We start from the raw sequence: 12,892 nt of genomic DNA, 5'->3' as shown, positions 1-12,892 counted from the left end.
CTACCTCTCTCTGGGCTTCTATTTCCACCACGCTCGTGTGGCTCTGAAAGGCACGAAGCACTTCTTCCCCAAGTTGGCCAAGGAGAAGCATGAGGATGCCCAGCACCTCTTGAAGACGCAAAACAACACAGCAGCCTGGCCCTCTTCCAGGACACACAGAAGCCATCCCAGGGTGAGTGGGTTAAACCCTGGGTGCCATGGAAGCCGCCATGGTTCTGGAGAAGAACCTGAAACAGGCCCTCTGGATCTCATGCCCAGGTTCTGCCAACACAGACCCCCAGCTCTGTGACTTCCTAGAGAACCACTCCCTAGATGAGCAGGTGAAACTCAGCAAGAAGATGGCAACCACCTGGCTAACTCCACAGGCTGGCGGCCCCCCAGGCTGGGCCACATAGGTATCTCTTCCAAAACTTCATTCTCTGAGAGGCCCTTCTGGCATCCCCTGGTGCCAAGGCTTCTGCCTGAGTCCCTCCCTGCAGGCACTAGGCAGCTTTTTAACCACCTTGGAGCCTTCTCCTGAGTAGTGGACCAAATGGAAACAATAAGCTTTTTGCAGGAAAAAAAAAATGTCCACCATTTCCAACCACCAATTTTTACTTTTGTTTTCCATAGACATGGCAACTCAATTTTACTCTTCAGCTAAGGGAAGGTGGCAAATGTAAACTCTTGTTAGTGCTTTGAGAACCTCACCCTCCATCATTTTCACTACATGTTCTTTGCCTCTTCTCTCCATCTCAATATATTTTCCTTAAAACACAAACACTCCCCATTATCAATGCTCTTTGAAAGTGTTTGACTCATATATACCAATTCTATTAGTGTCGCCACAATATCAGCTTGCTTTGTCCAGTTTCTGGAATCTACCAAGAAGAAATTAGTAACATTTGAGATAGATCCTTGATCACTATGCTAATAAAACCCTTTATATATACATATACATATATATACACACACACATATATACATATATGTACATACATATATTTTCACATATATAATACATATATCATCTATGCATAAAATACATATTTATCCATCTGTTTTGTCCTTTAAAAAAGGCTCTGCCAAGCACTGAGCTTTTATCATGTCCTGGGGAGTTCATGCCCTAATGACCTGTCCCACCCCCCCACCACCCCCCCCTTCTGAGGATCCATGTATGACATGGTTCCCCTGGGGACAATCTGTGAAACAAGAGGAGCAAATCTTAAGTCTCACAATCACTCGTCAGACCCTAATGTGAAAAAGTGAGCTCAGCCCATCAGAGTCCCCTCTTAGCAATTTGACTGGGAAACAATGGGAGATGGGGCTAGTGAGTGATGGTGCTGAGGGTAAAAATGGGGCAGGAGGTCGGGCTTGGGCCAGGACAAGCCTTATGTATGCTGACATTGTGAGGGGGTAGAAAGTCACATGAAGCTAAAGGCGGTCAAGAAACTGCTTGAGAGGTGGGGCGGGGGGACCTGGGTGTCTCAGTTGGTTAAGTGTCTTGACTTTTGATTTGGGTTCAGGTCAGGATCTCTCTCAGGGTTCATGAGATAGAACCACACATCAGGATCTATACTGACAGTGTGAAGCCTGCTTAGGATTCTCTCTCCCCTTCTATCTCTGTCCCTCCCTTACTCTCTCTCTCTCTCTTCCTCTCTCTCTCAAAAATAAAATAAATTTAAAAAAAAATTTTTTAAAGCTGCTTGGAACAAAGGAAATAAAAATGAAGTAGACAAAGGCATTTGGGTGGCTCAGTCAGTTAAGCCTCTGACTTTTGATTTCAGCTCAGGTCATGATCCTAGGGTGGTGGGATTAAGTCCCACATCAAGCTCCGCACTGAGTGAGGAGGCTGCTTGGGATTCTCTCTCTTTCCCTCTCTCCCACTCACTCTCTCTCTCAAAATAAATAAATAAACATTTTAAAAAATGGAGGAGACACATGTGGAAAAGCATGTGCCAAGAGGTTCTGGTTTTTAGGATCATAAACATGGTGGAGAAAGAACAAAAGGTGTCTGGGTCTTGGAAGGAGGAAGGGAAGAGCACTAAAGCAACAAAGGAAGTTATACATGAGCCAACAACTGATCCAATCACGGGTGTGATGTGGGGTCCTTTGTTTGACTTTGCTTTAAGCCCCTGTGTGTTATATTCCTTAACGAAAAAAAAAAAAAAAAAGAGGAAAAGGATAAAGCAAACACTGATACTCTCTAAAACACACAAAATGTCTGAAATTCTCACCAAGGAAAATTTGCCACACAGGACAGTCAAGCTCCTCAACTACTCACAAGTAAAATAAGAAAGAATCTCTCCTATCGGGTATGGATTTACATTTTGTTCTGAAGACAAGGTTCATGTAGTCGATCACACACCAGACAAAGGAAAGGCAGCACTGTGATGGTCTACGAGCTTTATTAATGTGAGCAGAATATCCTAACATCCACTCCATTTTCCTACACACGGCCTGCAGTCAACACATGACATCATTACTGGTCTAAACATCCTGTCACTGCTACTTAGCACCGTGCATTATGCATGGTCCTAACCCCAATCCTGAGGTTCTCCAACTTTATCCCCACCCTGATCTGGGATTAGGTAAGAAAGTCTTCCATAAGCCCTCCAATTTATAGCGAATTTCCCTTTCCATGTAAAGCAAACACATGTATTTTTTATTAACGCCGCTTACATGAACCCTTGTACCAATCCTGCTGAATCTTCTACTTTCACTGGGGAAACTGAACGTTGAAGGAGATTACTGACAAGTCAAATCAAAAGTAAAATGAAAACACATTTTCCGGGTGTGCCCGGGTGGCTCAGTCAGTTAAGTGTCCAAGTTCAACTCAGGTCATGATCTCACGGCTCGTAGGTTCAAGCCCCTCGTGGGGCTCTGTGCTGACAGCTCAGAGCCTGGAGCCTGCTTCCAGTTCTGTGTCTCCCTCTCTGTCTGCCCCCTCCCATTCACGCTCTGTCTCTGTCTCTCAAAAATACACATTAAAAAAAAATTTTTAAACACATTTTCTAGGCCCTACAGAGTATATAAAAACGGCACCTTGTCTTGGTAGAGCAGCAAAGACAACGGTGAAAATGTAGCACTCGGCCTGTGACCTGCAGGACTCATTATTTTACAATTATACCTGCATGTCAAACATCAGTGTTGGCATTGAAACCCTACAAAGTTGGTGAGTAAAATGGCTCGTGCCTGCCTTCTGCAAAAGGTAAAGTGAAGACAAGACAGGTCTATTTAGCACAGTGTGTGTTTTCCCTAATTCGCCAGCAACAAGTCACAGAAAAGAGTTACACAGGTACTTACTATTTATAACCCATGGCCACATCCACAAAATACTTTCTTCTCTGTCGATAGACATTGTCCTTAAATCCCTTAAACAGAAAAGAGATTAAGTTATTTAACAAAGTACCAAAAAGTAGCTGCAGAAGGCCTAAAAGAAAATCACTGGGGTGTTTCCTGAGTGTTCAATTCAAATGTAAATCCGATCCTTGGATGACCATCTTGATGACACAGGCAGAAGCGAATTGTGCTTACAGTAAAACCTCATTAAATTTGGGTTGTACTAATTTGGGATGCACGGGAATTCAGGCTAAAGTGAATGACACCCTTTGGTGTTCAAGTATCATTTACATGTAATTGATGTTAATCACAAGTCAATCTTACCCTGTTCATTAAAACAGGTCCCACTAACACGGTGACTCAGTAAGTTAACCTAAATGTAATTTTGTGTAAATAACCAATAAATGCACATTTATTAAAAATCCTATCATTCAGAATAATCACGGAATCCCCAAATTAGCATGAATTAAAGAGGTTTTGCTGGTTTTTTTTTGGAGGATAGCCACACAATGCAAAATCAATCATAAGGGATTCATGCACAGCATAGCAAGTTAGTTCCATTCCACGGTGACTTCCCGTGATGCTCTTTAGTCGTTAGCAACTGCGAGACTTTTATTCATCATCATGCACCTGGGAAATTAAACATCCTGTCTGCCACTGTTCTGTCAGGCGGACTACTACTGAGAGGAACCTCCTGGTTTACTCAAGAATCTCTCCTCTTGTCAACAGACTTTCCATTCTCCTTTCCTTCAGGTACTTTCAATCAATTCTTTCTGGGGTTGTTTCTTCAAACCGCTGGAAACCCAGAAGGAGTTGTTTCAATTTAACTTCTTACGTCTGCAACCCCTGCAACCTTAAGAGGTAGCCAGGAAGCAGTGACCACTCTGAGAATGGAGGCCAGGCAAGATGGGCCGCTGGGATCCCTGGCTCTGAGGGGAGAGCTGGGACAGGCCCACAAAGGCCTAGACTACCCCTGCTGTGGCTAGCATGTTTTTGCAAAGGTGGGCTGGTCAGGGGAACCTCAAGCTCAGAGAAAATCATTCTGTTCTCTTGTATGGTTGGAGGAGAACTGGCCTTCAGGACTGTCTGCTGGGCTGAGGTAAAGAACTTCCACTGCCAACAGCCTTTCTCTCAGAAGAGCACTCCTAATGGCAGGAGACAGAGAGTATCTGAGATCACCCAAACACGCTGCAGAAATGAAGTACCCGCACCAGAGAAGCTGGTGCTGTCTTTCTTCTGCTATGAATTGGGAATTTTCAAACCAGTATTCACAGGCAGGCTTATGAAAACTTATAATGTGCACACGCAAAATGACGTGACCGTAGCTACCACATTCACAAGTGGGCCTGTGACCTGAAAATGGGTCTCCTGCTTTCGACGAGAAAGTATAAGTTTCAACTCCCTAGTGATACCAAGCAGCCCAGGATGCTAAAACTGACGAGTTCCAAACACCTTTATTACTCAAGAGGAAAGAAGGCCTGACAAAGGGAAAAGAGTCATGTGAAAAGCACAGCACCTGTTCCCCAGCTCCTGCCAAACCAGACACCATCCTGCAAGCATCGTTGTCTGCTGGGCTTCCCAAAGATTCTCGACTGCCTCTCCTTGGCAAACACCTGCACCTTTTCCCAGGCATGCAAGAGAGTGATTTACTCATCGTGCCTCATTAGCCTCGGATGGCAGTGGTTACGCAAACACCAGTGGTGATCCAGAGCTTCTAGGCTGGAGCTGTGGACTAGCAAAATAAAAGAGACCCCAGCTACACCAGTGATTACAGGGACAAAGAATTCCTTGGCCATCTATTCTGGACTGAAGGCAGGGATAAGTTACCAGATAAAACAGAGGGCACCCTTGTAATATCTGGAGCATACTCATACCAGGAAATTATTCCTCATTTATCTGAAATTCAAATTTAACTGGGCATCCTATATATTTATTTGTTAAAGCTGGCAACCCTAGTCCCCAGTGAATATCTGTCGCATACCCATCCTTCCTCTCTCCATTTAAATCAAGGAGAACTAAAGACCCAGCCAGTACCCTAAAGAGCTCAGCCAAGTGTGCGTTGGCACTCAAGCAGCTCTCCCAAATCGTTCAACGCTGGTGAAATATTAGAATCCCCTGGGGAGCTTTAAATAATACTCCAGGGCACCCGGTGGCTCTGTCAGTTAAGCATCTGACTCTTGATTTCACCTCAGGTTATGATCTCATGGTTGGTGAGATCAAACCCCACCTTGGGCTTCATGCTCAGCCGGGAGCCTGCTTGGGATTCTCTGTCTCCCTCTCTCCTTCTGTCCCTCCCCTGCTCATGCACGCATTCTCTGTCTCTCTGTCTCTCTGTCTCTCTCTCAAAATAAATAAACATTTAAAAGAAAAATAAATAAATAATACTCCAAACCTAGATGCATTCCCAGAGGTTCTGATTTCAGCACTCTGAGGTGAGACTGGCATCAGTAGTTTTTTTAATTCTCCACAGATTATTTGAATGGAAAGCTAAGGTTGACAACTGTTGAGCTAGAACATTCGTTCTCAAAACACTAGAGCTCATCAGGATCTTCTGCAAATCTTCTCAAATGCAGATTCTAGGGGCCACTTGAAAGTTCTGATTCAGGGGGCTGAGCTCCAAGGAATTGCATTTTTAATAAGCACTTTATGGGTGGGCCATGAATCACACTTTGAGAGACCCTCCCAGTCCAGATCCTTGCTACTGAAAGTATAGCAGACCCCCAGTGAAAGCCTCAGCTGGGACCTCACCAGACACGTAGAATCCCAGAACTCCCATCTGCACTTTGAAAAGACCCTCCAGGTGATTGTCCATTAAAGTTTGAGAGACACTGACCTAGATAGATATTTAACCCTTTCTAGGTAGCCTCAGCAACCTGACTCTCCCATCCCAGCTCCTTCCAAGCCAACCAAGAGCAAGAGTGCCATCCTAACACGATAATCCCTGTCTTGAAACTGAGATTATTCCCAGGCACCCAAAGTCCTTAGACAACGTTCTCCGTGCTCATCAAATAATAACCTACGAAAAACACCAATTTACCAATACCAGATTTTGCATAACGAACATTTGGCGTGCTTATAAAAGGAATACATGTGATTAAAAAAAAATGACGAGTGAGATAGTAGATTGCTAAGTACTTGCAATTATTTCAACTGGCTGAACAGAAAATAAGAGAAGGTATCATAAAGTAGGTATAATTAGGAATAACAGAACAGAATTAAACACAGAAAAATTCACACTGAGTATCGGAATAAATTTTCTTTTCAAAGCAAGGTCAGTGGTTCCTGTGGTTGCTCCACTAACAAAGCTGACCCCCTTTCTCCAGGTCAAGTAATTTAAAAACTAGACTAAGGGGAACATTTGGAAATACGAGGTTAGCAAAAATTCATTTACTATCCAGGCACTGATCTGAATGACACAGCATTTCCATCCCTGGGATTAAGCATTTACTCTTGCCAAAATGCTTTCCAGTTGTTTTATTAAGTAGGCTTTTCAAACGCCCCTTGGAGGTCAATAAGAATTTTATTTCCACTTTTTACATAAAGAATTTGAGGTGCAAAAATAGAGGGACTCGGCCAAGGTCATCTTGCAAGTTAACAGCTGGTATCCGGAAAGTCCCATTACTGCTAAACTCTTAAATCAGGCGTCTGTGCTAATTCTGACTCTTCTGGAAGTGGGAAAGGGGAAGATAACAAATGGATGATTATTAAAGGCACTTTTGAGTGTTTTTCTAACATTTGGGAGCGTCACTCATGAGTTACTGTGAATTATTCTGAAATTTTAGACTGGCAAATGTAACACACCACATCTTTGGATAAATTCAGCTTCTTGAAAATAATGCAATTGAATTAGGTCTGTTTGACCATTACTTGAATGGTATATTATGAATTGGTTTGAATTGGTATATTGCGTGAAATGACTAATTCGATTGAAAATTTCCTTGTTTATTGAAGTTGTCATAGTTTCCTCTAAAGCAGTGGTTCTCAAACTTAGACGTGGGCTTGTTATAACAAACCCCCAGGTAATGTTGATGGGGCCGATCCTGGAACCACACTTGGTAAACCACCGCATAGAGTATAGTCACACTGTCACATTTCTAGATTTCTTCCATTTAAAATAAAGGAATAACTGTACACCATTACCCTCAGACTGCAAAGCCCTTCCATAAACATGACTGATCTGCTTGGGTTTCACTCTTTTATCTGCCCATTTTTCGACAAGGGGCACCAGGAAAAAAGTGCTTGTAACAAATGAGTACATTGCTTACTTCTCCCAGACTATTAACTATACTTCATTCTGACCATAAAGAAGTTCCAGGTCTCTTGTGTTAAATAAAAACTGATGTAAAGGGGGAGGTAGGAAATAATGGGAAATGCTTACCTACGTATCATATTTCTTTACAGGTGGCCATTTTTATTGGAATAGACGAGAGATAGTGGTAAATAGATTCAGAGTAGATGTGGGAAGAGATGTGTTTTCCATCACAACCTCATTCTAAAACCCTCTGGCCTTCCATTGAGACTGAAGCCCACCACATTACTCTGCTCCTAACTACCTCCAGTCAAGGAAAATAGCAAGGAGAATTTTATTCTCTCACTGAGCCCCATAATGCCTAGTCCTCCCTCATTTCTCAGAGGGGTGATCAATTTCAGTTCATCGTTTTTCCAAGGGTCACCATCTGCAAGTATATCTTAGGCTGTCTAATACTACAGAAATATTCTCCAAGGTTTTGAATCTCCTCCTCTCTCCAATCCTTTTAAGAACAAATGTTATGTGGAAATGCCATCCTTCTAATCTGCTTCCAGCCACCGCATATGTACAGGGAAGCTTTATCATTTGAAAGTCTGCTCTCCGTGATGGGGAATACATAATAAATTGCTCTACAATAAAGCGTCACAGCACACAACATGGCACACTAGCTGGCACACGCGTGGAGCTGGAAGAGCCTGCATGGAATGGATCTTACTGGACACTTACTGGGTGATCGGCGTCAAGCTCAGAACCATACATGAGAACTCTGTGAGAGCATTTGTCTAACTCAGAGATCTTCCGGGGGAACCAGGGCACATCCTCTAGCTCTGTTGGAAACACAGTGCGAGTTCAAAAATATTAGCTCACAGATTGTATTTTCCTCTTTGCAACATTTCTCAGATTGCTAAATCACCCGACAAGGAGAAGCTGGCCTTGCCTTCCTCCTCTGTCCAAATGTTCTCGGGCGGATTCAGCGTTACAATTGTACTTTGAAATTTCAGCAACTGGATGAGCTCGTTAAATTCCGTTTTGCCACACTCACAGTCCACGAAGATTTCAACCTCTGAACTTCTTCTCCGGGATTTCCTGGACTCGATATGAACCATGTTGACATGTTTCTCCTGTGGAAATGTAAGCAACCTTCAGGGCACAATAAAAGGGACCCCACAGGCTGTTCTTATTCAACTCTTAAGAACAGGTGCTAAGTGCCCACAGAGGAGGAAAAGACCGTCTCCTTGCTCTTTGGTTGACTAAAACATGGAAATGTTTCCAACCACCACCTCTGTTAATGGAAATAAACACTGTATATAGTTTTTCCCGTCTTATTTTTTTTAAAAAAAAGAGGGCATAACAGAGCATACACAGGGCCCTATAAAATGTATTATAATTATGGATATCATTGTTTTCTTGAACAGCCCACATCCCGCTGGGGGGTGTACATGACTATTTGGAGGGGGGAAATTAGTTTATATCATCATATGATCCCCAAATTTATATTTTTATTTTCATATGTTTCAAAAAAAATCACCATAACTAATCTCGAATCCCTGATTTTATAACAGTATAAGTTTTCCTCACAAGTTAAAGTTTAAAACACAATAATCTTTGAAAAAATAAGTACATGGTACAAATGGCAGGCAGATGAAGCAGACATTGGGCAGGCGGTATGCACACGACTGATAGTTGGGAGACACAAGCCAAAGTGCAACCCACATTGTAGAAAAAGAAAAGGAAGAAAAGCGGCCAAGAAAGTATCTCCACAGGCAAAAACAAAAACAAAAACAAAACAACCACCAAAAAACACACCTAAATGGGACCATTTATCAACTATTCTGTTTCAGCAACCTCCAGACTAGGTTCATGCAAGGATACATCATTGCAAACCTCACCCTGTGACGGATTTCAGGGGTAAAGTTCTCCTTACAATAAGGTGTTCAAGGGAGGGCAGCAATTTAGTACTTTATTTATCAGGTTGAAATTTGCCCAGCGATGCAGTCCACCCTTCCCCTGAGTTAACTGAAGACTAAGTGCTCCTCTCCGCCCTACCCTGCCCTTAAATAAGCCCAAACCTCCCCATCACACCAGATGGTATGTTGCAATTATCAATTCACATTTCCTCATACAATCCTGGATGGTCTCAGAATTTTCAGCACGGGAGCAGGATAGGTGGTTTCCAGTACAGAGTAAGATCGAATCAAACAGATCCTCCCCTGTATAAAGAAAGTAGTCCTGAGACCAGGAAACTAGATACTCTATTTCTGTTTTTATTAACCCTTACAATAACACCGCATTTTCTAAATCGGCTGATAATAAAGGTAAGACTAATATTAAGGTCAAGAGTCTTCACACACATGCTGTGTCACTTCGGGCTCTTAATGTCCATTGGTTGAAGCAGAGTATGTATTTTTAGACAAGGGAACTGGGGTTTGGATGGGTTAAATGGTTTAGCTCTGACCCCATGACTAGCTGATGGCCTAGTGAAAACTCTGGGCTGCTAACTCCTTCTCCAGGGAGTCTGGCCTGCCTTTGGGCACTGAATGGCAACGGCCCTGGATGATACAATTATGTGCGAAACATTTCCCCAGATTTCCATTACCACTGTTAATGGTGCCTGATCCTTTCTTCCAGGTCAAGAGAGAACAAGGAAATATTTGCCAAATGAGGCTGCTAATTCCCCCTCTATGGACATCAAAGAGACCTTACAATAAAGGCGTCCTATCTGTACACTTTGACAAAGCCCTTTCACTCATATTAGTGTATCACAACAACCTTGTTTGGTAGGAATGATTACCGCTACTTTACAAATGAAGAACTTGACGCTAGGAAGCAGCTAGTGATTAGCCAAACCAGGAGAACACAAGTCGGAATTCTCTGACTGCAATTCCAATCACCTTTCCACTGCACCGACAGGCCCTTAGGCACCATACAGAGCTGGGCTCCCTATCTTGCAGCCCAAATCAGCAGCCAGTGCCCCCAAACCAGATGCATTTGTAAGGGACAATGCTTGCTGAAGAGTAAGGTAGCCATCAGGTTTCCCCTGGTAAGAGGGCAACAGTGTTTCTGGGCTTTTCTAACCTCCCCCTCAACCAGGCTCTTTCTTGGGGGTTCAAACCACCAAATTGGACCTGGAAAAAAAGCTACTACATTTCTATAAAATAGAGCTAGCCCTAGCTTATATATGGGAAGATTGACTCGTCTTTCCAAAAGACCTTAAATTCATGAAACAATGAGGCATAGGAAACTACCAAATGCCTCTCCTTATGTATCTCATTTTAGGCAATAAATGTGCTCATAGAACATGCACACAACTCAAATGTTAACAAATCAAATAAGGCTGCAGGCTCTTGATATTTAAAGATAGCCTGTTGGCTCCTCTTGCATTTGCTTTCTCAGGTGTGAGACTCCCATTTTTAATTACTGACTTTCTTATCTGACTATAGTCAGGAATTTCTAAGAGGCTAACTCAGAATTAATAAAACATAGCTGACGCAAATCTGCTCATTTCATTGTTTGACAGACACACTTCCTTTGTAAAGCTTCATGAAATTTGGTTTCTTTGAAATGGATTCAGTGATGTTTCACAGCAGAGGACAGGTGTGTAATGGGGCACATGATCACTTTTAAAGTTATGTAATGATGTTTTACATTTACCTGAAAGAGTTTCAATGCTTTTACCAATCCTCCAACTTCATTTTTCAACGAGAAGACAACAGCCGTCTTGCCACTTTCGGGACCAGTTTCACTTTTGCTGTTCCCCTTGCTGCTTTTTTTATCATCATTTTTGCCAGAGTTAGCTTTATTTAACTTCAAGAAGGGAGAAATACACACACATACACATACACAAATATTGATTAGGATTCCAGAGTTCCCCTAACTAGAGTTTTTGTCAGATATTCCATTCATATGCCAGACACTTCAGCAATCCTATACACTCAAAGAGAAGCTACCACAGAACTCATAACTTTTGATCATACTGATCCAATGTATTCTGGGACACTATTTTCCAAGTGCTCTAAGATACCCCTCAGTGGTGTATTTAATACACCACTGTTTTATTTATTCACTTTATTTAATAGTAACAAAAATTCACTTTATTTAATAGTAACAAAAATCTGACCATCATAAAGTCTCATATATAAATAATTCCTGCTTTTCTTTCTAGGTTTATTTTACAGCATGAAATTTGGTCTGTTAGCCTACTTGCATAATATGGAAACTCTAGTAATTAGTAAATAAAACAAAAATTAAGACGAAACATTTTTCACAACAATAATTTTAGTTTCAATTAAATCTTCAAAATAAACTACCCATTTCATTCTGAAATATGTCAGGACACGCACTGAAATTGATAACCTTACTTTCTGCAATTAGATCCACATTGTCAATGTGAATCTATATCTGCACAAGTTCAACACAGAGGAGCATATTCAATTAAGGCCATCTGTGTTAGCGATAATATCTGAAAAGTGGCTGTTACAATCCACCACAAATAAAAGAAAAAAGGGAAGGGGAGGGAGGAAGGGAAAAAGAAAGAGACAAAGAGAGAACGGGAAGGAAGGAAGGAAGGAAGGAAGGAAGGAAGGAAGGAAGGAAAACTAGCTAATCATTAGAAGCAAAGAGTAAAATCTGAGAAACTGAACACGATTAACACTTCATTAGCCATTCAAGATATTGTAATACAGGACTAAGTGATGACTATTAGCCCTATTGGTTAAAGACAAAAAATGGCAGATTTCAGAAACTTGGATGGATTACCTTGTCAGAAATACAGAATAAAAAAGCTGGGAACTTTCACATAAAAGACAAATTGAAGTTAGGTTGTACTTTTTTGTGTTCTTTATACGCAAACGAAGACTTGAGCAGAGATGTTTCTCCCTGGCAAGTAGTAAGTTGGTACAATCAGACCAGTCTCATGAAACTGAGTTTCTCACGTAACTGAGAAAAGTACATTTGATATGTACCCAGTGAACAGGGACTTGCCACTCTCTTCCTCTGATTTCTCTACCAGCTTTATTTTAATATGTTTCACATTTTCACATTGCCTCACTCACCAGATTTTTATATCATGGAAATGAATATTTTATTATATGACTTGAAAGAGAAAAAGTTCATGCAGACATTGGCATTTGACAGTATGTTTAGTCATTAAAGGCTCAAATGCCACAGCACTCTCACGCAACATCTGCCTTATCCTCACCACATAACACACAGATCTTATCTATTTAAGTAGAATTTTTTATACAAAAGGGTCATACATTAACCCTAACTCTGAGTTCTTTGTTTTCCTTCTAGCAGTTCATTATGACTTCAAAATTCCTCAGT

The 12,892-nt window shown here is 41.7% G+C and overlaps 1 protein-coding gene across 1 annotated transcript in view; it reads right to left on the bottom strand.

Moving 5' to 3' along the window:
- Positions 1-12,892, bottom strand: part of TPH2 (tryptophan hydroxylase 2) — a 103,935-nt gene that overhangs the window by 89,713 nt on the left and 1,330 nt on the right. The window contains exons 2-5 of the mRNA XM_043565047.1: positions 11,222-11,374; positions 8,508-8,691; positions 8,297-8,397; positions 3,286-3,353 (exon numbers count right to left, since the gene is read on the bottom strand). Of these exons, the coding sequence (XP_043420982.1) occupies positions 3,286-3,353; positions 8,297-8,397; positions 8,508-8,691; positions 11,222-11,374 (506 nt within the window). The remainder of the gene's footprint in view (positions 1-3,285; positions 3,354-8,296; positions 8,398-8,507; positions 8,692-11,221; positions 11,375-12,892) is intronic.

This window comes from Prionailurus bengalensis, chromosome B4, assembly GCF_016509475.1.
Source record: "Prionailurus bengalensis isolate Pbe53 chromosome B4, Fcat_Pben_1.1_paternal_pri, whole genome shotgun sequence".
NCBI classification, from domain to species: domain Eukaryota; kingdom Metazoa; phylum Chordata; class Mammalia; order Carnivora; family Felidae; genus Prionailurus; species Prionailurus bengalensis.
This window is presented reverse-complemented; position numbering and strand designations above follow the sequence as displayed.